Source organism: Haliotis cracherodii, unplaced genomic scaffold (genome assembly GCF_022045235.1).
Source record: "Haliotis cracherodii isolate W230 unplaced genomic scaffold, xgHalCrac1.p SCAF_19, whole genome shotgun sequence".
Lineage (NCBI taxonomy): Eukaryota > Metazoa > Mollusca > Gastropoda > Lepetellida > Haliotidae > Haliotis > Haliotis cracherodii.
In genome coordinates, this window is record NW_027266274.1 from 10,405,375 (window position 1) to 10,432,632 (window position 27,258).

Sequence of the window (27,258 nt, forward strand, 5' to 3'; positions counted from 1 at the left end):
TGATTCATGTCCCGTACACAAGCTGATTCATGTCCCGTACACCAGCTGATACACGTGTCATAAACCATCTGATCAATGTCCCGTACACCAGCTTATTCACGTGCCATAAACCAGCTCGTCTCAATGTCCCGGACGCCAGCTGATTCATGTCCCGTACACCAGCTGATACACGTGTCATTAACCATCTGATCAATGTCCCGTACACCAGCTGATTCATGTGCCATACACCAGCTCGTCTCAATGTCCCGGACGCCAGCTGATTCATGTCCCGTACACCAGTTGTGAGTTGTCAACTTGACAGGCTCCCTGGATCATCTCCACCGTCGCTGGGCCGTCTGAAATAAACACAATCAGACAGTTTATGACATAAGAAGAAACAATGACACCTAGTCAAGGTGTGTCGTCCTTATGTCAGTCTGTAAGATGTATATTCCGAGAGATGAGCTTTATTTAAAGAAGATCAGGTCAGGGAAACACAGTAACAGTCATCCGCTACGGACGAACATATAAACAATATTGTTCCTGGATCATTGCGGTGATCTCTTTAACAGGGCGCTCAGAAAAATATATTGTTTCATAATCTATCCGAAACTAATGAGGAAAAATGGAAATGACCGTGGTCTGGGCAATTCAAAACTAAATCAATGGCATACCGAGGGGGAAGAATGTATCCTTTGATATTTCCTTTCTGGCAGCCTCGATGGCGTGTTTCACAGCAAACAACGCTGATGCAGCCATACACAGGGGCGGCTCGCCTACAGCTAAAACATAAATATTCATTATTAATTAATAATTGTTTACAGATAGTGAAGTGGTTGAAATGCGCGTTAGAGTTGCTGTCAAGATTATTGCACTCATATTGCGAGGTAGATACACGTGTGTGTGTGTGGCTTGCATTTAACATATTTTGACGCAGCCAACGAATAACATGGCTATCCATGTTGATGAAAGGTGAGCATATGAAATCAGTTATCACACTGTGAATATCGTTCAAGATTATAACATAGTATAAATAGTTGTATCACTCGGGGTACACATGGTTTTATGCGTGTACAACCTAACGAGGGACGCATATAATCACGTTTACCCCGAGTGATTCTGTTTCAAAGAATTTATCTTGCCGACATGTTTTAATCTGCAATTGAAAAAGAATTATAGCAACTTGTAAATTGATAGAAAACAGCTGTTCGATTGAGCTGAGGTTAACTTGTGCCATGTCGCGTGACTTCATGGACTCAGGGGGAAAAAGAGTGCGATTTTCTGCTTCGAAGCGGGTACAATGGATTTACTCTTCCGCTCAGAAATCCACGTGCAGCCTGTGTTCTTCCTAGAGGGGTACAATGGATTTATTCTTCCGCTCAGAAATTTTTCTTCCTCCAAGGCGGGACACATAGTATTTTATCACGATCACATGAACAAATCGGATCTCATTTATTCTAATACAGAGGTATGATAAATACCTTTGGCCCTGAGGACGCCTCTAGGGTTCGGGGCATTCTTCAAAAACTGTATCCGGAAATCGATAGGTATATCCTTTCCAAGAGGTGGTTTGTATTCCTGTTCAAATATAAAATCGTCTATATTTCATACCCAATACTGTTATTAATTGAACACAGCATTTGTGACTTATTTGTGAAATCAAACAACTTTTCTTGGTTAGGTTATGAAATATTTAAATGTGAAAAACATGAGTCCTTGCTCTGCTTGACTTTGACATAATTTACTTTGTTTATCAATAAGAAATCCATTGGTTTACCCACGAACCTACATCCTATGTAGGTCCGTGGTTTACCATAGGAGGTGATTGACAACTATTCCCCTAAATTTACCCATGTTCCAGCAGTCAGGGCGGTGCCAGTCGTGGGGTCAAAGATCATCTGTTCGGTCATCCAATAGCCCAAGCCCATTACAAACGCACCCTCAGCTTGTCCAATGTCAATCTCAGGGTTCATGCTGCAGCAATGAACATAGAAACATAATGAAGGAGTTTACAGCCTATTTGTCCGTGTTTTTTATACACTTATACCATTAATATGGTACAGATTGATTAAGGTACCAATCCGTCTTATTCAAGAATCAAAAAGGGATTCCTTTCGCCGATGATTTGACCAGATTTACGCCTCCCTATAACAAAAGGAATACATGCATTTTACTATGATAGACCCACTCACTCATTCCTTAGAATCACAACATTCACCGCATCGTCTCTGTATCCCTCCACAGTCATACAGGATGTCCACTCTGTTGATCTCACCTCTCTCCACAGTCACACAGGATGTCAACTCTGTTGATCTCACCTCCTCCACAGTCACACAGGATGTCCACTGTGTTGATCTCACCTCTCTCCACAGTCACACAGGATGTCCACTCTGATGATCTCACCTCTTTCCACAGTCATACAGGATGTCCACACTGTTGATCTCACCTCCCTCCACAGTCACACAGGATGTCAACTCTGTTGATCTCACCTCTCTTCACAGTCATACAGGATGTCCCCTCTGTTGATCTCACCTCTCTCCACAGTCATACAGGATGTCTACTCTGTTGATCTCACCTCTCTTCACAATGATACAGGATGTCAACTCTGTTGATCTCACCTCTCTCCACAGTCATATAGTATGTCCACGCTGTTGATCTCTACTCTCTCCACAGTCATACAGGAGGTCAACTCTGTTGATCTTATCTTTCTCCACAGTCATACAGGAGGTCAACTCTGTTGATCTCGCCTCTCTCCACAGTCATACAGGACGTCCACACTGTTGATCTCACCTCTCTCCACAGTCATACAGGATGTCCACTCTGCTGATCTGGTTCTCCCCGGTCAGAACGTCCACCTCGACCTCCGTGCACGTTGCACCGTAGATGTTGTAGTTAGTGCTGACGCCTGTAGGGTTGGTGCTGAAAACATATGTACGTGCACGTGTTCGGAATATTAGTTGAACGTTTTTGTGGGTAACATGTAGATAAATCCATTTTGTAGATTTATTTTATCCATTCCTTTTAGACTTATAGCTATCTGATAGTGATTCATAAACACATGCTCATGATATGGTCGGAATCATACAATGGATATTTCTTATGATTATGGAATGTGCTTTGTCGGTTTAATTTACATATGATTTTGACTGAGTGAGTGAGTGTGATAGCTGGATGTTTTATTAATCTTACAACTATTCCCTATGTTGGCTTGGATATCGAAAACTAGCTTTGTCCATTGGCAACATTTCATCTCTAGATCAGACTGATGTCGTTTAAGACATGACAGTGAAACCGTACCGGTTATGACACATAGGTCAAGAGGTGCATTGTGGTACATCGTATTTAGGTAGTATCCATAACAACAATGCCATCATCATGATAGCAGGGTAAGGTTATCGCCCAAAATGTCAGTTTCATCACTGTATCAGCAAATTCTCACAAACGTCTTACGGGTACTAACTGTAAATTTAATATCTGTACACTCACAAATTTCTGGCTGACAGGTCCATTCCTTCGCTGTAGCACTTAGCAACCAGCTGCTGCCAGGTAGGGTTGACCATCTTGGCTTTGACCGGAGCCATCCGGGTCTTCAATTGTTGACAGCACTGCATGACCCCCTTTACGAGTAAATTGCATGGATACGTTAAGTCCTTAGTACATATACGCAGGACTAATGTCAACATATTTCAGAGATGCTTTTAGTTTTATATCGAAATATGTAGATCATCAGGTAAACGTTTTAATTCTTAGCATTTTGAACTTACACATTTACACTTTAAATGTGGGTGGGTTTTAACCTGGTCCCTTACAAAGTGGAATCGTAGTTTGCCTTGAAGGTCTATCAATACAGTAATAAGAATACCAAAAATGTTTTTCAATTTACTACACGTTAGGGTTCGACCCGTGAATATCCGGGTAAGAATTGGTCTTCAGCAACCCATGTTTGCCGTAAAATGCGACATTGCTTGTCGTAAGAGGCGACTAAGGGGAACGGTTGGTAAGGCTCGATGACTTGGTTGATGCATGTCGTATCCCAATTGCGTGGATTGATGCTCATGATGTTATTATTAATAATCACTGGACTGTCTGGTCCAAACTCGATTGTTTATAGACCGCCGTCATATAGCTGGAATATTGCTGCATGTGGCGTAGAACAACAAACAAACATGTAAGGGTTTACTCATAGGCGAGTCGGATTGGCCACAACCTGGTGTTCTCGTTCTCTGATATCCTGTATGCACCTTCGTGTTTTGCAATGTTGGATGCTTGTCTGGTATCTGAGGGACGCATTAATATATCAAGTGTGTTGGTCTGCGATGCAAGTATTTGATTCTGTCTGTCTGGTGAAGACCTTACCATTGCGTTCACTTCACTGGTAATGCTGCCTCCCGTAGTGATGGAGTTGGAGTCCGCCAGGGTCGTCGTTGGCTTCACCTTGATCGTGTCCATTGGAATACCCAGCTCAAAGGCACAGACTTGCATCATCTGTTATGAAATATCATGCCATTTCATTTTCATCGATGACAACGGTAATCAGATCAACATCATCGTGTCATGTAGCGAACACCTGTATACTTAACGTCAACACCAGATAATAATCAGTCTCGAGTATCTGTCTGAACAGATTTCATATGGCGTAAACGGCATTAATGTGGTGACAATTATATGATTGGATCATATTATATGGATTGGATTATATGATTAGTGATGACACGAGGTGTTCGTTAGGATCAGGCCCTCCAAACATTAAGCTACAGCCCATCACATGTTTCGTCCATCACCGGAGACAGAACCCAGTGATCGTTGGTTCAAATCCCAGATTCGACTTGATATGAATGCAAAATTTGTCAGCACCATTGCCCTGCTCGCAGCTTTCACCAAAGTGGTGAATGTATGAGATCCTGATCTTTTGGGGCATAAATACTGTTGATGCCAATTCACTTGCAAGCCTTTGAGCAATTATGTCAACACTGTTCCTTATTTTGTGTATTTAGCGCACGACCACTCTTCCTACATATATCAAACCTTGGTGTTGATACCCTGTCCATTCTCCACACCGCCGATCGAAATTGCGACGGAGCCATCCCCGTGGTAGACGGTCATGTAGACGTTGTAGTTGGCGTGAGCGTAGTTCAAGTCCCACCGGAGAGGCATTACCGAAATGCCCTTCTTTTTCCATCTGTTCGCCTTCATACAAATCAATAGGGTACGTTAAGATACTATTATGTTCATCGAGTAAGTGAGTAATGGACAAAACCATACTTAAAATACATTTTCAGAAACGCACAAATTTCACCACATGTAATGAGCTCGTAGAACTATTATAAAAGTAGGATCATGTCAGGTTAGAATTGGTCTTAAGTCTTAAGCGTGTCTTAAGAGTCGACTAACGGGACCGGGTGGTCAGGCCCGCTGACTTGATAGATGCATGTCATCGTATCGCGTTGAATGATGCTTAGGATGTCAATCACTGGAATGTCTGGTCCAGTTTAAATTATTTGCAGCCACCATCACGTAACTGGAATGTTGCTGACAACGACTTTTAAAAGAAAAAAAAATATGTATGCAGACATTTACATCCACGCATACATCCCACGACTAAAACTTAGCGACGAGTCGTTCCAGGGTATTACCAACCAGGTGCTATTTGGACAACGAATTCCTGTTTCATGTTTGTAGAATAGGTTGTCAATTGTCTCTCCCCCAGCCCCTAACCTGACAATATTTAACATTGTTTTTGCAAGCTGCAGAAGTTGCTGTACCTGGTTGAAGGCTGTGACCTGTTGTTTTCTGGACTGGACGTCAGCTGACGTCTCCAGTTGAGCCACCATGTCTTTGATGTTGCAATATTCCAAAACCATTCCATTTGCACTTTTCTGAAAATGTTGATCAAAGCCATCAAGTGTATTGATTTTCTCGTATTTTCATATATATATATATATAAATATTCAAGTGACCAAATCAGGTTTTAGGGAATCTTTGGTTTTCAGGAAATTGGGATCTCTTTGCAAACCTGTGTGTCAGGCCCTAGTGAAAATTCGAATAATTATTTAAGTTATCATAAGTTAAATATCTGTTGAGCAATGGTGTACACTTAATATTGATTCGAGACATGCAACTACAACCAAAGGAAAATATGACGATGTGTTCGTTTATCACATAATGACTACCATTATGATATTTCAGGAATATTTCATCTTGAACAAGAATATTTAACATGAGTAGTCCACCAAAACACAAATCTAGTCTTTTCCATTCCTTGTGTACAATCTCCTTTAACCATTGTATACGCGATAATCAACATGTACGTGGCAAAGGTTGAAACAGGTTTTTATTAATGATGTTTCCATTGCCTAAACTCTAATAGACACACCATCTCAGATTGAAAAGAAAAGAAAAGTATTAAGGCTTTCCTGGATTGGGGTGGTGATCTGCTACAACCATGTCATGTGTTTTCTGGGGTTTGGGGGTTTAATTTACGAAAACATATATCAATGTAACGTGGTATGCTTGATATCTACTCACTTGACCCTTGTTGAACAAGTTGAGTTTCCTGAACTCTAGCGGGTCTTGGTTCAAGACTTTGGCCACGTGATCCATCATCGTCTCCATGATGAAGATGGCGGGACATGACCCTAAGAAATGGATATACTTTAAGTTCAAATTACTCTCACGTGTACTAATTAATTTTGAAAAAATATAACCCATCATTTTATTAAGTGGATGCCAAAAGTAAGTGATGAATGCGTTTTGCCTTAACCATTAGTTCTCCAAACACCTGTGGAATCTATTCCTTTTGAACACTTGCAAAACGTAGATGAATACATTTAAAAATGTCACAGACCACTGCCGTATTATTACTATTTTATTATTATAATAATACTGTTATAATTATAATTATTATTATTGCACTAACAATTGCTGTATTTTTGTCTATGTATGTAGTTATACAGCCACGCGTAGTTAACCCCCACAATGTTCTATGGTAGAAGTGAGCTTGTATAATATGCTTTTCGCAAAGCAACCACAATTCGCATTAAACGGACTTCAGATACTAAATGAATTAAATTTAAAATTTTAATTATAAATTAATGTTTGTGGTGTTACCTGGTCCCCGACAAGCAGTGTTCGTTGGGAGATTAGTCTTCAGGGCGACTGGTTTAAAATCCCAAGCCGGACAGTAGTAGGCTGCCAACAGAACAAATAGCCACCATTATCCACCATTGGATGAGTGAGTGAGTTTGGGTTAACGCCGCTTTTAACAGTATTCCAGTAATATCGCGGCATGTCTGCTTAATGTGGGAGGAAAGCCCGAAGTGATGCAGGTCTCAGACGTTTACCACTTCGGTGAAACCCACGAGTACGAGTATGGTGCTGACAAACCTAAAAACATAATCGGGGTGACCCGGGATTCGAATCAACAATCATAGGTTTCTGGCGTGCCCATGGGACGCAACTCTGCACAGCGAATCGCGGCGCCTTAGACGACTGGGCCACCCGTGCCCACTAATCGGGGTGAACCGGGATTCGAATCAACAATCATAGGTTTCTGGCGTGCCCACGGGACGCAACTCTGCACAGTGAATCGCGGCGCCTTCGACGACTGGGCCTTCGTGCCCCCTTATCCACTGGGCTGCATATTGACTTCAAGCAGTCACATTAACGCATTAAAGTTTAATTGACAACTACCGAAGATGAATTATTGTTAAAAAGTCAGAAAACATGCGTTGTGATCGATTGTTGTCAGTCTAGTGAAGACATATAACATCATGTATCTACATATGGATAACGTTTGACATAATTACGTTCCCTGGGGATAATTGCACACAGTGTACTGCTACATGTTTCATATGCCAAATATGTAGAGCGATACAATACAAATAACCATGAAGATCCGAGTTAGAACTGGTCTTCAGCAATCCATGTTTGTCGCAAGAGGCGACTAACGGGATCGGGTGGTCAGACTCGATGACTTGTTGCATGTCATTGTATCCCGGTTGCATCGGTCGATGCTCATGATGTCAATCACTGGTTCAGATTCGATTGTTTAAAGACCGCCGTCATAAAGCTGGAATATTGCTGCGTGCGGGTCAATCTCATTTAAATCAGATCTTAGTTATCGCTACCGCTAAACAAAGATCTGAGGACATCCCATTAAGGTTCACGTCAGGACGACCTTTCATCCAACCAATCAGAGCGTCGCTTACCAGATCATGAAAGTAACAGTCGGAATGTGTTTTCTAATCACGCAACCACGAAATATTTAACACGGGGTATTCCGAATGACAGTTACGGGTTTTATGATTATATCCATACAATCTAGGCCATCTATAAGCCATTCCAGAATGTTCTTCTTATCAGTTTTATTTTTTTTAATCGAGAATACGTCAAAATATGTTTCGAAGCGTAGTCGCCAGTTTGAAACAAGTGTCGTAAAGCTCGAGAAAGCTGCCTTCTGATTGGCTAATGTCGATTTCTTGTCAGTCATTTCATTGGTCGGTCAAAATTCGCGAAAGGTCGTTCTGACGTGATCCGTAATGGGATGTCCTCAGATCTTTGTTAAGCGGTAGGATGCAGCGTTTAACAACACACAAACGGACTATAGAAACATCATGTATACTTGGCTCTCACCATTGTCCATCCATGGTGGGAATGAAGCCAACGAACAGTCATTGGGGGACATACCGCAGTCTGCATTCACGGTAAACTGGATTCCGTTGAGTTTACCTTCATTTGTCACACCAACCTATCAACACAAAGCCAATAATGATAAAATTAGGAGAACAGCGATTCCTTGAAAGAAGCATTCCATGCGCTTGACATTTCAAAATTCGAATCGTAAAAACTCTCGTCAAATTCACCAGTAGATCATTAATTCGATGTTTCACATTCCTTGAAAATGAAGTACAGTTGCTTATTTTGCATTTTGAGCTTAAATGTCGCATATCCCCCTTCTGTAGTATCACCAGTCATTCCGTATCCAAAATAACTAGATGACAAACAGTGCTGCCTGATTGGAAGAGAATGTGTTCATACATCCTGCTTTTAAATTAACTCTTTATGTACACATGTAAAAGGCATCTTCATTCAAGTTTAAAATAGCAACAAAATGTATGTGTCTCTGTTAGCTGTTTGTTCGGGGACCTGTCATGTGTTAATAACTTGTCATGTGTTTATTACTGTAGAAACACATTTGTAAACATTTGTCATGTTGGTTGGTTGGTTTGTTGTTTAACGCCGCACTCAGCAATATACCAGCTATATGACGGCGGCTGCAAATAATCGAGTCTGGAGCAGACAATCCAGTGATTGATATCATGAGCATCGATCCACGCAATTGGGACAACATGCTTCAACCAAGTCAGCGAGTCTGACCACCCGATCCGGTTAGTCGCCCCTTGAAATAACATATACTTGTGTCTTACTGTGTAATCCGCCAGATACGGGAATCGTTTTCCGATGGTCTTCATGTTGGTATGGAAGTTCATATTTAGTCGAACAGGTCTGAAAAAAGGTCATCATAATGAACAAGACTTCCCATGAGCACCTATACGAAATGCGGGAACAATTGATTTCAAAATCATCTAAAATGTGAGAAATTATATATCGTAAGGCATGAATACCTAGTAGTAGAGACGAGCAATATTAAAGAATCGATTTATCACCTTGATGAAAGAGGTCACGTTAAATGAGGGATAGGATAGGATACGTTTTATTCCATACTGAAAGGCCTCAGGCCCATAGTACAATTCTCTTTTCGGGAGTGGTTACAGATCCGTTTAACAGGTCATATTCTAATTAACATAGCATGATAAATGAACATTGATCGATTTTTTAGAGTATCTTTATCAGTTGTTGACATGATCGTTGTAAATCTTTGTATAGTGGGATGTACATAACCAGGCAGATCAATATATTTTCTTCTAAGGTGGTCGTATTTTGGACAAACTAATAGAAAATGAAACTCATCTTCAATCACATTTAAATCATATTGCTCACATATTCTCAATTCTCTGTCTATGTTTCTATGCCTGCCTACTTCGATCCTAAGTCTATGAGAGCTGCATCTAAATTGTGCTAAACTTATTCTAAACCTTTTAAAGTTCATGTCAAACAAATAGTATTCTGGGGAAATTGTTCGTCTTGAAAAGCTTGTAATAATTGCATTTTTTCTGAACTTAAAACATGCGATGCCCATTTTTGCAAGTATATACCCTTTGGCGTAAAGAAACTAAAAATGAATCTGGATTGTTCGGTACACATTGATTACGCCAAACATACCCATAGCCGCAATCATTTAATAACGACTTTACATCATATACCCAATTGCGGATTCCATGTTTTTCATACAATAACATCATATTGTAACATTTTCTAGGTAATCTATCAATATGCATTTTAAGAATCTTGAACCAATACTTGAGAATTCTAATATCTTGAAATATGTAAAGTGGTACACGTCCACATTCACCATATACCATAACACTCGATGTAGAGTTTTTTACTCCAAGGAATCGTTTACATGCATATAGATGGACCAGTTCAATAGTTCTGTATTCAGTATGCCCCCAGACCTCTGCTCCATATAAAAGAATTGGAGAAATTTTTGTATCAAATATTTTAAAAAAAGGTTTGATATGAGAGATCCGTGAAGGTTTTCAAACTATGTAAGATTCCCATCAGTAACTTTTTTGCCTGCATTGCTGAATTTATGGTGTGGTAATTCCACGTTAATCTGCCTGAATGAGGGTTAACGTCGCTTTCAAGATGTGTCCACTAAAATGGCGACGTGCATGCACGTGTGTCCGCTTGTACTAGTCAGGACTAAAGCTGGTTTCATAGTGCCCACTGAGTACCCACTGAGATACCTTGCTGCAGTTTCAACTCGATATCCCACTCTGACACAGTATACTCCGAGCCAAAAAGTCTATGTTTTGTTCCCTTAATGCTGACCGTCAGGGCAGACGCTCTATCAACTAGACCACTGAGTGAGTGAGTATGGTTTTACGCCGCTTTTAGCAATATTCCAGGAATATCACGGCGGTGGACACCAGAAATGGGCTTCACACATTGTTCCCATGTCGGGAATGGAACCCGGGTCTTCGGCGTGACGAGTGAACGCTTTAACCACTAGGCTACCCGACCGCCCCACTAGACCACGGAGATGAGCCCTGCTGATAGAAGCAACACTTATTCCTATCACCCACCTCCTCATGACGTGTGTGCCGAGAGCCGCTGCACAAGCCGTTAAATGAGCACGTGTTATTTTGGCACCGTACGATCCTCCTAGACGTCTGACTGTAACGTTGACACTAGCAAATACAAAAAAGTACAAAACTGTTTACACATTTAACAAAAAATACAAAATACAATTTTACTACTTATTCAGACAAATCCACGCACCATCCAGAGGTTATTTTCCGACACAAGGTACGTACCTGCTTTTTTTACTAACGGGATCGGGTGGTCAGGCTCACCGACTTGGTTGAAGCATGTCATCGATCCCAATTGCGTGGATCGATGCTTATGATATCAATCACTGGATTGTCTGGTCCAGATTCGATTATTTACAGACCGCCATCATATAGCTGGAATATTGCTGAGTGAAACAACCAACCAACCAACCAACCTGCTTTCTGGGATGTTGAGAGCTTTGGCTACAATCAGTTGTTCCAGATCCGTCCACTGTGTGGACGACAGAAGACTCACGCCTACGCCGTCCTCGGCTGGGTAGCAGATGCTTACCTATTTTGTGAAAATAGGACTTAATTTTTAAAGAGCCAGAAACTGTAACGCATCAGTACTTGGATAACAGAAATACCTTACAAAGTCATGAACAGCATGGCAAAACAATCAGTGCAAAGGATGAGTAATCAAACAAAAGAGTGAGTGAGTGAGTTTGGTTTAACGCCGCTTTTAACAGCGTTCTGTTAAATCAGCTTAATCAGCGTGTCAATGTTGTAGGAAAGCCCGAAGTGATGCAGGTCTCAGACGTTTACCACTTCGGTGAAACCCACGAGCACGGTATGGTGCTGACAAACCTAGAAACATAATCGGGGTGAACCGGGATTCGAACCCACAATCATAGGTTTCGGGCGTGACCAAGGGACGAAACTCTGCACAACGAATCACAGCGCCTTAGACGACTGGGCTACCCGTGCCTTTGAAACAAAAGAAGTCGTGTATCAAGTGACATAATGAAGGTAGGTGGAGACTGACCTGTGTTTCCATATGAAAATGGTACTGGTGACCCATCTTGATACGGCCAGAAACTTGTTTGTCCGATTTAGCAATTGCGGCTATAAAGAATCATTGAAACATTGTAACTGCCAGCTGAAATTTTCATCTCATTTCAAATGCAGCTTACGTTACGAACCGCACATCGATCAAGTTCTTCAGGAGTTAACCCTAAACAATAGCTAGTGAAAAACACGGACCATAGAGCTATTCTGAATCTCTGTTTAACTTCGAAAAACACCATAGAACTTTAAAGACACGACAAAGAGGTGAGGTGAGGTGAAATTGGGTTTAACGTCGCGTCCAAGATTATTGCACTTATATAGCGACGTGCATGTACGTGTGTGTGTTTGTGTGGCTCTTTGTACTAGTCCGGACTGATGCCGATTTATAGTGCTAGCTCACTACTGAGATACCATGCCGCAGTTTAACATGAACACCCCACTCAGACACAGTATACTGACTCCGAGCCGACCAGTCCTTGTTTTAGCCCCTAAATGCCGAGCGCTAGACAAGGTACCAACAAGTACAATCTTTTAACGTCTTTTTGTATGACGCGGCCAGGGATCGAACCCCGGACCTTCCGCTCTCCGGGCGGACGCTCTACCACAAGACCACGGAGGCGGTCTGACACGACAAGGTAACAACTTCAGTCAAGTATAATGATAATTTCTTAATCTCGTAAATGACTACCTGCAGCATCGCCAACTTTGAACTCCTGTGCAACATTTGGAAATATGGATTTCTTCTGAATGGCATCTTCCATTGTAATGATGGGGGGCTGGACGTTCTTGTAGGTAACTTTCACCATGCTGGCTGCAGTGTCTGCCGACAGTTTGTCAACTGAAATTAAACAAACATTATGGTATTTTTGGGAATTGAGACTTTCTGAAGTCAATCATAGAGAAACTCTGATAACCTAAGTGTTTTCCAAACTCAAATATATGATTGGTTGTTTTGTTGTTTAACGTCGCACTCAGCAATATTCCAGCTGTATGGTTTGGTTTGGTTTGGTTTGTTGTTTAACGCCGCACTATATTTATTATTTCAGCTTTATGACGGCGGTCTGTAAATCATCGAGTCTGGACCAGACAATCCAGTGATTAATATCATGAGCATCGATCCACGCAATTGGAATACGATGACATGCATCAACCAAGTCATCGATGCTGACCCCCTATACCGTTAGTCTCCTCTTACGACAAGCATAGTCGCCTTTTATCAAATATATGAAGACGAGTTAATAAAATTTAGAAGATTTCGAGGCTTGACGAGGAGAAGTTTCTTCTTTTATCAATGAGTCTTGAAATATTTCAGCTTAGAAGGCAATTGGGTGAGGATCTATGTATCAACCAAAATCCTACATCCAACAGTAACAACAAGTCCCTTCAGTGTGTAAATATCATATACATCTTCCTTGCAGAGGGATTAGTAATTTCATTTTATTGTGACGTCATGGTAAACAGTGTGCTGCAATTTCGATCCGTAAAGATCCGGGTTAGAATAGGTCTTCAGCAACCCATGCTTGCCGTAAAAGGTGACTATATGCTTGTCGTAAAAGGCGACTAACGGGATCGGGAGGTGAGGTTCGCTGACTTGGATGATGCATGTCATCGATCTCAATTGCGTGTGTCGATGTTCATGATGTCGATCACTGGATTGTCTGGCCCCGACTCGATTATTTCAGACCGCCGTCATATAGCTGGAATACTGCTGAGTGCGGCGTTAAACAACAAACAAACAAATGTGATGCAAATTCAATGTAGGTTATCTCCTTAGGAAGCCAGTTTGGGATGATGAACGTATTTATCCGAACAAGACGAGACATGTGTCCGTTACCAGGCGTTCGCACTCAAGTCCAAAGTTTTGTTGAGTAAACTGAAGACTGTTCCAGGAGAACGTCAGCTTATATCATGTGTTATTGTTGACACCCTTAACCCTTGACCATAAAGCACGTGTAACACAATATTTAACAAAGTGTAAAGTCGTAACACACACACACAGAAGGTGTAATGAGGTTCGAGTTCGGGTCCAAGATTATTTCTGTCATATGGCGAGGTAAATGCACATGTGTGTAGCGCTGATTGTACCACGCCTAAGGCCAGTCAACTACAAAACCACACATATTGCAAACACCTACCTGCGACGATGATGCCAATTGGCTGCCCGCTGTAGAGAACACGGCCACTGGAGAATATCTGGTAGATGAAACGGATATCGCTTTGACATGGTAGCATTTACTGACAGTGGCTATGGAGGGTATCATACATCGAGAGGTCAATTGACGCCAAGGATACAGATACATGTCTTTGTATTTGTATTTTCGATTTGCTTCTTTGTATATTTTTAGTGGGTGATGTAGATGACATCATATATTCAGAGAATGTCAGAGAAGTTGAACAAAAGAAGATGAACAACAGAATGTGGTAAGTGGTGGTGCCTTGCAAAGTCTATTGTCAGTCATGGGGCAAACCACCACCCGCCATGCGTTACAACGATTAAAAAATATGCTCTGACCCACCCCACCCAACCCAAACACACCACACCCGATTTTAAATAATGAAAATCAACAATCAACAAAATCCTTTTTTGAAACTCTACTACATAATGCCATGTGGGCCGCCTCGACCTACCCCCTACCCCCTTTCACCCCCAAAATTAACAAGAAGTAGTTGCCTCTACAACTCCTCTTCATTCACGGTCTTCTTTCCACTCATTCAGCCAATGGCAATGAATATACAGACATATAGTGAACATCTAGATATGATACATAATTAATTCTTGGAGCTTCAGAGAAAGATATGACGGAAGTATTCATGTCAGTACCTCCTCTACACCAGCACCTGGCTGTCTGAAACTGTTGCTGCCGCCTTTCGGTATGTCAGAGGCAGAGATGTACTTCAAGGCTCCAGGATAACTCTGAAGATACAATGCATTAATACAGAACACATGGAGGATACTCAGTGACACTTACCGTGATGTTAACCCTTCATACATACACAGTCAACATCGGCAAATAATGCTTATTCACGATATCATTTTTTGTAACCTTTACCTCGTATAGATGTTTTAATTGAAATGAAAATAAGATTTCATGGAATTGATTAAAAAGTAACGGTTTGTTTTAGTTTCGATTATTTTCGTTTAAATAAAGACTGTATTGGTTACCAGGGCTGCAGATGTGTCGACGCTGTCGATTTCTGCGTTGCCGACGCTGCTGATGACAAAGGATGCGAAGACTTCACCTTGAACGGGAGGTACATCATTGACGTACTGGACCCTGCCTGATGTCTGGAGCAAAGGTGTTCTTTGATAGGCTTCAAGCTCGTTGATGTTTTGACAAATTACGTACTTTAGTAATGAATGTGGTGGTGCTGAAATGGGGTTTAACGTCGCGTCCAAGATTATTGCAGTTATATAGCGACGTGCATGCACGTGTGTGTGTGTGTGTGTGTGTGTGTGTGTGTGTGCTTGTACTAGTCCGGACTGATGCCGATTTATAGTGCTAGCCCACTGAGATACCATGCCGCAGGTTAACATGAATACCCCACTCAGACACATTATACTGACTCCGAGCCAACCAGTCCTTGTATTAGCCCCTTAATGCCGAGCACCAGACAGGGTAACAATAAGTACCATCTTTTAACGTCTTTTGGTATGACGCGGTTGGGGATCGAACCCCGGACCTTCCGCTCTCCGGGCGGACGCTCTACCACTAGACAACGGAGGCGGTTAATAATGAATGTGATATATCTATATCAGACGTACATGCTATGAAACATGTACATACCTCGTTGTCTTCTATCTCCTTGTTTACTGTCACATAAATGACCACGTGTAACATCACTAACTAGTGCAATACAGCCCTGTTTGAAAGGTACAGCGAGTTGGGCAAACACCAAATGTATTTGAGAATGATCAAATCGATCAGAACAATAACATTTCAGAAGAAGAAATTGTAGTAAAAGAAGAAGAATTAAAAGAAGCAGAAGCGGAAATTGAAGAAGAAGAAGAAGAGAAGAAGAAGAAACTAGCGGGAAAAGACGAAACAGAAGAAAAAAGAAGTAGAAGAGAAAAAGCGAAAAAAGAAGCCTTAGAATATGCAGAAGAGACAGACGAAGAAACTGTAAGGAAGAAGCAGAAGAAGTAAAAAGAAGAAGACAGAAGAAGAAGCAGGAAAAGGAGCAGAAGAAGATGCAGAAGACACAGACGAAGAAACTGTAAAAGAGGAAGCGGAAGAAGCAAAAAGAAGAAGACAGAAGAAGAAGAAGAAGAAGCGGGAAAAGGAGCAGAAGAAGATGCAGAAGAGACAGAAGAAGAAACTGTAAAAGAAGAAGCGGAAGAAGCAAAAAGAAGAAGACAGAAGAAGAAGCGGAAGAAGCAAAAAGAAGAAGACAGAAGAAGAAGCGGGAAAAGGAGCGGAAGAAGATGCAGAGGAGACAGAAGAAGAAACTGTAAAAGAAGAAGCAAAAAGAAGAAGACACAGAAAACGGAGCGGAAAAGAAGAAGCAGAAGAGGAAGACACAGAAGAAAAAGCGGAAGAACAAGTAGGAGAAGAATAAGACGACGTCATTATTAAAAGCCTGGTGAACTGATATCTATTACCTGTAGCGTTGCATCCACCTTGGTCATAGGTTCAGTCAAAGGGTATTCATCTTTACGACTGTCATATGTCTGAGTGCCTGATGAAACTGGCCGTATCAAGTTGGTGCCTCCACTCTGGAATCTTGCCGCTGCCTTATCACCACACATGCCGAGCACGCACTGAAATGAATTTGTAATTAGGACCTCGTCGGGTTCAAATTCCTGAAGTCATTTTGCTATGTATGACGTCAGCCTTGATACGTCACAATGACCAGCATATGACAAAACGGCAGTGAGCATAGTCACTGATTTATATTGACCAATATGCACAGTAGTCGGAAAATGAATTAACGTATCACTTTTACTCTAATAGTATTGCATCTTCTGTGCATGCTTATAAGGCTTTAACTGACCTTGTAGAACAGAGAGATGGCCAGGTTCTTCCTGTAGGTTGTACTGGACAAGCCAGGGGTTGTGTCGGGAACCAGCTCGGCCGACAGAGTCGCTATAGCACCTGTTAAATGAGCAGCGATCAATAAACTATACATACATGTCTCCAAGCAACAGTTTTAACAATGTTGGAGTACCACATCGATCGATCAAGAAATAATGATGAAACTGGCACAAAATACGCCCACTTAAAGGTGATTTTATTATACATTATAGTAAATGATTCTGCCTTCTTTATAAGGATACGAAACAACAAAATGCAGGTTAAACAAATCTGATTAATGGTAATTATTCATATGGGTTTTAACTGTTTGTACTTGACAAGGCATGTTTTGAGATTGTCGTCACAAATGGTCATTAATATCTATATACTCTCAAAAAAATGTAGGGAACATGAACTATAAATCCTGTGACCATTCTGGAGAAATATCAGCTCTGACAAATGACTGCCAGAACGGTTTCGGAATCCACACCTATCGCCCCAATACACCTTAAACACTGCCAGTGGACAAGGCAAGTCCTTCGTGCCTGTGTGCCGAGTGGTCTTTCTTGTTTTTGACAGTTCAGTGAAAGGTCGCCAAATAGCTCTGAGCCGTAAGTATCGTTGATGTTCATTATCCACAATATCACGTAAGCTCTCTACTCTTGTAATGCAAAATCTGTGATCAGATTGGGAAGCGTCGTCTTCAAAACGATGAATGCCTCGGGACTATTGACATGCTCCAAACTGGTAGACCTCAGTGAGGGGTAGAAAATAGATATCAGATTGTCATGTTACACCTCGTCCTTTCTTTTTCTCGCCCATCCATCACCATCACTATATAACGCCTAACAGTACCGTCATATCAATCCACAAGACATTGTCTAATTTAATACTAACTAGACTCTACTTGGCGCTTACTTTTGAGTACTGCTGGATCTCCCAGCTGCTTCCCCTGTAAATATGTCTCTGTGTTGCTGGCATGGACCTACGAAAATAGTCATATACCAATTTATATATACCTAATGCGTATGAGACACATGAGTGAGTGAGTGAGTTGGGTTTAACGCCGCTTTTATATCACGGCGTGTCATCTTAATTTGGGAGGAAAGCCCGAAGTGATGCAGGTCTCAGACGTTTACCACTTCGGTGAAACCCACGAGCACGGGTATGGTGCTGACAAACCTAGAAACATAATCGGGGCGACCTGGGATTCGAACCCACAATCATAGGTTTCTGGCGTGACCAAGGGACGCAACTCTGCACAGCGAATCGCGGCGCCTTAGACGACTGGGCCACCCATGCCCCCTTGAGACACATGAAATTTTACTCACAGTAAGTATGACACTGTTATTGAGAAGGCTACATTAGCATGACATGAAAACATTAAACAACTCTAACCTCAGAGCGTTGTTATCAATGAATTGAACGTACCAGCGTTTTACTGATCCCACCGTACACCAGGGATGGTTTTGCCTTGACAGTGAAGTTGTTGTTCCTGTCCAGTTGCAACCTGAAGCCTGCCGTCACATAGGCGTGGGCATTCTGAAACATGTTGGACGCTTATTTCACTATGTTTGTCACTTGCCTTGAAGCTATATGTATCTACGGTGCCGTAATTACAACAAGTCATTGACCTACTCGCGAGCACAATCTCGATCTGTCTCGCTCGTCACGCGGAGGCCCAGATTCCTACATGGATGCAATGTGTGAACCCCATGTTTGGTGTCGCTGTCGCCATATTGTGCGAATATGACTCATTCACTTAATGACAACATAGGCCACTTTTAGTAAGCAATGCTGGACGATAATTTACTTGCAAAAGCCAGATAAACTTTTTCATGAAGGCCATTAGATTGATTCCCCGTGATCATCCGTTTTAGAATTGGTCTTCAGCAACCCATGCTTGTCGTAAGGGGCGACTAACGGGGTGACATGGTTGATGCATGTCATCGTATCCAAATTGCGTGGATCGATGCTCATGGAGTTAATCACTGGATTGTCTGATCCAGATTCGATTGTTTACAGACCGCCGCCATAAATCTGGACTGTTGTTGCTTGCAGCGTTGAACAACAACAAAAAACAAACAAAAATAAGGCCTGTCATCTCCGCGACCATTGGGATCTGGCGTAACAAACACCAGTGACAAAGTTGTTTTTTCTCATGGGCACATATACACTAACACAGTAACGTATTCATAATTATTCAGTTCAATTTGTATATTTTAATGTACTTGAGGCGTTTACCTGATGTCTGGGAGTAATTTTGAAGGTCTTGACATACACGTCTCCAGATGGGAATGTTGGAAGTGCCACAGACAGAATGACCTTGCCCTTCATGTCGAGGTTCAGGAAGTCCATCAGACTGTATGATGTCTCCGTTCCATCACTCGAACCTGTAACAGGGACTGGTATTACTAAGAGAAGGAAAGATGACTTTTCAAGTAAAAATATAGTCAAACAGAAAATAAATTGAGATCTTGTCCTTAATTAATATATAGAGAATCACATATTTGGAAGCTGTATATCTTTGATTGTTTAAGATGTACTGATTTAATGTGGGCTGAAGATGGAACCCCATAGGCCTCCTATAAAGTTTAAATAAACCCAAAATTTCAAATTTGAGTTCTCCTTCGTAAGTTTGTTAAGTCTAGTCATTGTATAAAACAATATGTACAACAGTTTGTCAGAGAAAGGAACCTTAAAGAGTGACTTCGAAATATTGTGTATGCTAACAGGGGAACAACTACTCCCGATAAACAAATTCACTAGAACCATAGAGCTTCACTCCTTTCGCGTTGGTCTCTGTGATACCCCTAACTAGAAGTCCAGGGTTTGTATACTACTCAAAGTAAGTAGAGAACAACCTGATTCTCTCATACTACTAAAATACATGGCATGACATATTATAGTACTATGAACGAAACGGGTGGTCCTGAGTAGATTTCAAAGGGTTCTTTTATCAATCTATATCTTTTTCTTAAAATAAGCACTAACTATATCAATATTAAAATTACTATATTTAAGTGATAAAATAAAAGCGACAAAAGCCTTTCCTGATCTATAAGAATTGTTTGCGAAAAGCAGAGTCGATTGTACGATTCCGACTTTACCAGGAGCATATCATGATGACACCTAATACATAATTCTTTCATCAAGGTTTTCCCATCTTACCGATGGACAAAGTTGCTCCGACTGTCTCAAAAATGGTGAAGACGTCCGACGGGAACTCATTGTGCAGGTTCTTCAGCATCAGGTTACCGGCCCAGCATCCCAACTAAATCACGAACTCAATCAAATTTGGTATCTTCATACGTCGATGTAATGCACGCAGTTATTTAAGTATATTCGACTTCATACAACATATGAGTATTATCTGGACTACAAAACAACTTTGAAATACATATTGTTGTGTGGCAATACAGTAAACTACGTTTATAACGAACACGCTTATAACGAACTAACGGATACGACTATTCGCTGTAGTTATGCTGTATATATGCTTATAACGAACTATGGTTATAATGAACTAACATAATCGGGGTGAACCGGGAGTCGAACCCACAATCATTGGTTTCTGGCGTGCCCAAGGGACGCTGCTCTGCACAGCAAATCGCGGCGCCTTAGACGACTGGGCCACCCGTGTCCCCGAATCAAAGATATAAGATTATGATTGAGTATGTGGCATTGTCATGGACATTAATTAGTAATGATCTCATATCACACTAGGTATCGTTGATTGAATAGATAAGCTTCAGGGAAGATATCAACGGAACCAAAGCCTACTCACATTCCTCACTCCAGTGTTAGCGATGACAGCCACGTGGCTGGCGAAATCCCGGAAGTAGGACAAACCAGGGTTGGTGCTGTTTGTCTCAAACACCTCCATCATGTTGGTCAGAGTGATGCTGGGACCAAACATCACTCTAGAGGAATCCACCTGTTGTATAAGAAACGATTTCATTATAAAGAACATTTTGTTAGACTTTCATTGTGACGTGATGAGTAAATGCGGTAGCTGCGGTCAGCAGTATTGATAACTGCTTGCAAATGCTTGATCCTTGGTTTTTGGTTTGGTTTGTTGTTTAACGCCGCACTATATATATTAGTCCAGCTATATGACGGCGGTCTGTAAATAAATCGAGTCTGGACCAGACAATCCAGTGACCGATATTATGAGCATCGATCCAGGCAATTGGGATCGATGATATGCATCAACCAAGTCAGCGAGCCTGACCACCCGATCCCGTTAGTCGCCTCTTACGACAAGCAAATTCGCCTTTTATGGCAAGCATGGGTTGCTGAAGACCTATTCTACCCCGGATCTTCTCGGGACACTTGAGCCTTGGCCAAGGCAACCCTGTAAACGATTATATGACCAACAAACCACACCAACGTGCACGATTACAAGCAACTGAAGGCCCGGGTTCGATTCCCCACATGGTTATAACGTGGGTGTCCATTTCTGGTGTCCCCGTCGTGATATTCTGGAATGTCACTAAAAGCTATGAATATAATTGGATTGGATTTAACAATGCTTTTAGTAACGTAACAAATCATATATTTGGGATAACACTTTCTTAGTAAAGTACAGAATCTCGTACTTTTGGGGCTTGAGTCCCGTCCGGGATTCGAACCCACACATGCCAGAGTGAGGCACCTAATCGCCAGCACACAAAGTCAGCGATCTTACCCACTCAGCAACCCCCAAAAAGTACGAGAATCTGTACTTTACTAAGAAAGTATTATTCCAAATAAAACATTTATTACGTTACTAAAAGCATTGTTAAATCCAATTAACCTGTAAGTGTCTTAGGTTTTATACAAACTATATGTGCCAAGATCATACATGTAGACTTACTGAAATGTCATAGAACTCCTGGATTCCACGTAGATCAATGAGGACGTCATAGAGCCGTGGTCCAAGATCCTTATACACACCTGGACAACATTGAAAACTATGTAAGTTGCAGTGTGTATATCGCACATTCCTTGTTATTCTGGCGGGGCCTCCTTATAAAGAATGTGGTTAGAACTACTGCACTGATTATCGATCATAATGCCTTCAATATGATTACTTTTAAACTACATTCATCTGGATTTTCCGATGACAATATATACCGATACATGAATTTGCAAATTTGACAATAAATTATATATCTCTTATCTCAGGCCGTGCATTCATCTTTCTTCTTCGATCCTAAGTGGACAACGTGCTCAAACAAAGGTTTCCAGCTTTTCAAGAACTTACTCGTGATTCGGATGGAGATCCACCCAATAAATTCTACAAGGTTGGGGTAACTTACATCTTACGGATGATAAGACGTAACATCTTAGCATCTCTCTTAACGCTACGTCGAACCCTCAGATCCATGCAGGGGTTGAATAGATAGGTTCGGATAAGAAGAGTATATCGTAGAGTGAGTGAGTATGGTTTTACCCCGCCCATAGCAATATTCCAGCAATATCACGGCGGGGGACTTCACACATTGTACCCTTGTCGGTAATTTAACCTGGGTTTTTTTTTGCGTGATGAGCGAACGCTTTAACCACTTGGCTACCCGACCGCCCAGTATATCGATGAACGGGGTCGTGGAACCAATACCCAACAACACATGCCGTGAGAGGTGAGAGTAATAAAGGATCGGGACACCGACAACCGGCCGCGCCATATTGCGACGTCGTGTAGACTCTACAGGCGAATGAAAACATTCGGTCTGGGAAACCCGAGAAAATAGGATAAACTCAGGAAACAAGTTCAAAGTTGTTTGAAACTGGAGAAAATCATGGCGTAATACACGGAACAATATCAGGTATACGTCAGCTCTATCTGAGAAGATGTGTCCTGAAGACCTGTTGTTCGAGCACCAACGGTCAAAATTGTGTAGACCATAAACGCACGAAGGTCGCCATCCTGTGTGAAGCCCTCCCCCCCCCCCCCCCCCCATTAGTGTGAATTGGGTTTTTTCAGAAGCTGCAAACTTTTGTTGAAACACGTTTTCCACTTAGGATCGATGAAGAAAGAATAATGCATAGTGGGAGATAGGATAACTTTAAAAATTAATGTAACATGCGATTAGGTCCAAACTTGTTTCGTTATGTAAATGTTCACATCTCGATGTAGAAGTTTTGCTTTGTCATCAAAATACATGAAAAATAGATGACTGACACTGAGTCAACTATTCATCTTGAAACGTTTTATGAGGTGTCATCTATTTTACGTTTGGACAAAATACTTTAACGATTTTTTTTCTCTCGAATTTTTCAATTGTTCAATTGGACATCATCAGACAAATACCAGGATGCCTAACTGTATGACACGTATTTATGCAGTTTATATATCAAAATGTCCACCAGACAGTGATTCTTTACCATATCCTGAATTTCCGAACACGAGTCTGTAGTTGTCTCCCTTGTGTTGGCCGAGGAGGGCGTACAGCTGCTGTCTGGTGGTGGGTTTGTACCACTGTGACCCCTGCAGCACAATGTGGAGGGGGACGTGCTCCGGGTCAGTCTGTCTCTCAGATGAACAGCGTCCAGTGCAGGTCTTCCCGGTTTTGCTGCATATCTTCTTGTCCAGTTCCTGAAATCAAATATCCTTGTAGTTCATACTAAAATACTAAACCACACTGTTTGTGGTTAGTAAAAACATGACAGTGAGTTATTGTTCATCCAAGGAACCGTCGTGAGGTGCATTAGTTACTTGGTTTCGCTGAAACACAAATATATAACCATATTTTACCTCAATGTCAATGGCTCCTCCAGGAAGGTTTGGTGCAGCATCAGCAGCGAAGGACTTCATGGCATCCAGAATTGGTCGGTACCCTGAACATAAAAGTAAGTTTACATACCATTGCTTTGGGTAACACTCATTCTGAAATCTTACTGAAGATATTTTCAGTGTCATTATAGCCACAGTTTGAATCTCTCATGTTCGAATATGGCTTATTTGCATTAAACAAAAGTTCAAGAACGGAGGCTGCTAGGTGTAGTGTTAATATTTAATGTTGTCTATTTATCAAACTCTAGAAAGCCATAACTGTAAATCCCATGTTATACCACAAGGTATAATCAATACTTGAAACCAACAGGCAAGAAAGCTGTTCTTTGACTGTGACTTTCATGATGAAAGCACTGCTTTACGGTCAAATGCTGTTTTGTGAAACTGAATGAGTGAGTGAGTTTGGGTTTACGCCGCTTTTAGCAATATTCCAGCAATATCGCAGTGGGGGAGACCAAAATGGGCTTCAAACATTGTACCCATGTCGGCGTGACGTTCTAACGCTTTAACCGCAAGGCTACCCGATCGCCCCTTTGTGACACTGACCTGTACACCGGCAGATGGAGGTATCATAAGCGTTCTCAACTTGCTGCATCGTAGGTTTGGGTGTTCTCTTCAGAAGACTGGCCAAAGAAGAAACGTGATGAAGTATACGTAGGTTTCACATTTAATGGTTTAATGATGATTTAATGCCGCTTTGAGAAGTATTTCAAGTATCATGGCATCTCATGAGGAAAGTGACCGAGATCACAAACGTTTTAATAATATTAGGAAAATTCTGTGATTCAGCGGATCGTGGCTCGACTAGCGTGATCAACCTTATCCTCATTAAACATTGTAGATTCTATCACAAATTCACATTCTGAAATGGAATCCTGTATGTCTATATTCTAATTGTTGCATCGAATGATGGACAGGCTTGACATGACAGTTTGCTTCTTGACCATTGGAATAATCTATGAATTTGTAACTTATGTATAAGTCTTGAATATCTTACCCATACATATTCATGACCTGGGCGGGGCTACAGAAGCCACACTGGGAGCCATTGTACTGTGCCAGACGGTCTTGTATCGGGTGTAGGCCGTCCCTGGGGTTGCCCAGACCCTCGATGGTTGTCACTTGCATCCCGTCACACGTGTAGAGTGGTACCAGACACTATCGAATCGGACATTCAAGAATATGTGTTATATGTTTAAGTACGGAAGCCTTTTAGGGCAATTTGTTTTTTTAAATATTATTTTCGATACCATCTTGAAATTTCAAGATACTAAGATGAAATTTCAAGAAACTAAGTTGAAATTTCAAGATAAAAAGTTGAAATTTCAAGATAGTATCTTGATATTTCAAGATTCAGAAGTTGAAATTTCAAGATACAGAAGTTGAAATTTCAAGATATTAAGTTGAAATTTCAAGACACTAAGTTGAAATTTCAAAATACTAAGTTGAAATTGCAAGATAGTATCCTGTATTCCAAGGTAGTATCTTGAAATTTATACTTAGTATCTTGAAATTTCAAGATAGTATCGAAAAAAAACCAAACAAAACAAATGGCCCTAAAAGGCTTCCGTATTTAAGACATTGCCAGCTTAATAGTTATGGGACACTGCCTTCAGAAATATCAACGTAAATGTTGGCATTACCTTAATTCATATCGGTATACTATTATCGTGTGTCTTCGTTTTGATGTAGCACAGTCTCGGATTATCTACCAAAATGTACAGTAGAATGTTCTAACAACGATGACGTGTTGTGTGACGTACCGAGTTGACTGTGTAGGTCTGCACGGCCTTTGTGATGGGATCATACAGTGTGGTAGTGACGAGGCACACGCCACACCCTCCCTCCATACACATCACCTTGGTGCCATAGGACACACCCTGGGACCTCATGAACCCATTCAGTGACAGAGCTGCGGCATACTGGTTGCCAACTGAAATGAGAACAAAAATCTTTCAAGCGTTTTATGTCTAAATATTTATTTTAAGAGAGACACGAACATGGATATCCCTTACTCTTTTAATAAGATGTAGCTGATTGATTGGTTTGTTGTTTAACGCCGCACTCAGCAATATTCCAGCTATATGACGGCGGTCTGTAAATAATCGAGTCTGGACCAGACACTCCAGTGATTAATGTCATGAGCATCGATCCACGCAATTGGGATCGATGACATGCATCCCGTTAGTCGCCTTGTACGACAAGCATAGTCGCTTTTTACGTCAAGTATGGGTTGCTGAAGACCTATTCTACATAGATGAGGGAAGGTATCTTTTGAGTTATAGGTGGGTTGAGAGGGTTTATGCAGGCACACCGGAGTCAGGCAAAGTGAGCATTTATAGAGATATTAAGCAATGATGAACGAATAAAGACAAAACCATCGGTATGCGGTGACGATCCGGGCTAGAATAGGTATTTAGGCAAGCCATGTTTGTCGTAAGATGCGACTAACGGGATCGGGTGGTAGGCCTCGCTGACTTGGCTGATGCAATTCATCGTTACCTAATTTCGTGGACCGTCGTCATATAGCTGAAATATTGCTGAGTGCGGCGTTAAACAACAAACAAACCAACAGCGGTATATGACTGACACAGATTTTTCACTTTGTGAAATGGGGCTCTGGCACAGAGGTGACACTCGTCACTAACACATGCAAAGTCAAGTCAATTTATCATCTGACAAAACACGGAAAAGGATAGTATAAGTTAAAATAGGACATTGCATCACACATCATTTTTGACACTGGTGCGTCAGTTTGGAAATGTGCCCCACATGTCTACCTTAAGACTATTTTGGAAAGGTTTAACAAAGGCCTTAATTGTTGAAACCCAGATCAAACAACCTTTTAGTACGGTCGAAAGAGACTATTTGAAATCTTCATAGAAAGAGCATGGTCGATTGTACCTCAAACTTTAGGCACTAAGGAAAGAACCATAACGACCCTAGCAGTTAGTCAAATGGCCGCAGTTGTGGTGAAGGTGACAGAAGTCTTAAAGAAGACGTGGTTGTAAACATAGCCATTCAAGAATTCAATTGACTTAAATTAAGCAACGAGGTATCACAGTTCCCTGTTCAAGACATGTACAAACAAATATAGCTGTGTGTTTTGTTTGTTTGTTTGTTGTTTAACGCCGCTCACAGCAATATTCCAGCTATATGACGGCGGTCTGTGTAAATAATCGAGTCTGGACCAGACAATCCAGTGATTGATATCATGAGCATCGATCCACGCAATTGGGTTCGATGA

The 27,258-nt window shown here is 41.4% G+C and overlaps 1 protein-coding gene across 1 annotated transcript in view; it reads right to left on the reverse strand.

Annotated features, from left to right (window-relative positions):
* Positions 1-27,258, reverse strand: part of LOC139466751 (uncharacterized) — a 32,284-nt gene continuing 5,026 nt past the window's right edge. The window contains exons 3-35 of the mRNA XM_071248415.1: positions 25,775-25,944; positions 25,009-25,169; positions 24,558-24,634; positions 23,973-24,055; positions 23,603-23,813; positions 22,092-22,171; positions 21,021-21,170; positions 20,405-20,507; positions 19,478-19,626; positions 18,665-18,775; positions 18,152-18,218; positions 17,214-17,314; positions 16,822-16,980; positions 15,385-15,507; positions 15,043-15,135; positions 14,357-14,414; positions 12,910-13,059; positions 12,199-12,278; positions 11,609-11,724; positions 11,187-11,291; positions 9,405-9,483; positions 8,611-8,725; positions 7,087-7,167; positions 6,505-6,614; positions 5,742-5,855; positions 5,005-5,166; positions 4,336-4,464; positions 3,466-3,596; positions 2,770-2,898; positions 1,830-1,953; positions 1,461-1,557; positions 654-761; positions 1-335 (exon numbers count right to left, since the gene is read on the reverse strand). Coding sequence (XP_071104516.1) covers positions 262-335; positions 654-761; positions 1,461-1,557; positions 1,830-1,953; positions 2,770-2,898; positions 3,466-3,596; positions 4,336-4,464; positions 5,005-5,166; positions 5,742-5,855; positions 6,505-6,614; positions 7,087-7,167; positions 8,611-8,725; positions 9,405-9,483; positions 11,187-11,291; positions 11,609-11,724; positions 12,199-12,278; positions 12,910-13,059; positions 14,357-14,414; positions 15,043-15,135; positions 15,385-15,507; positions 16,822-16,980; positions 17,214-17,314; positions 18,152-18,218; positions 18,665-18,775; positions 19,478-19,626; positions 20,405-20,507; positions 21,021-21,170; positions 22,092-22,171; positions 23,603-23,813; positions 23,973-24,055; positions 24,558-24,634; positions 25,009-25,169; positions 25,775-25,944 — 3,800 coding nt within the window. The 3' untranslated portion in view covers positions 1-261. The remainder of the gene's footprint in view (positions 336-653; positions 762-1,460; positions 1,558-1,829; positions 1,954-2,769; positions 2,899-3,465; positions 3,597-4,335; positions 4,465-5,004; positions 5,167-5,741; positions 5,856-6,504; positions 6,615-7,086; positions 7,168-8,610; positions 8,726-9,404; positions 9,484-11,186; positions 11,292-11,608; positions 11,725-12,198; positions 12,279-12,909; positions 13,060-14,356; positions 14,415-15,042; positions 15,136-15,384; positions 15,508-16,821; positions 16,981-17,213; positions 17,315-18,151; positions 18,219-18,664; positions 18,776-19,477; positions 19,627-20,404; positions 20,508-21,020; positions 21,171-22,091; positions 22,172-23,602; positions 23,814-23,972; positions 24,056-24,557; positions 24,635-25,008; positions 25,170-25,774; positions 25,945-27,258) is intronic.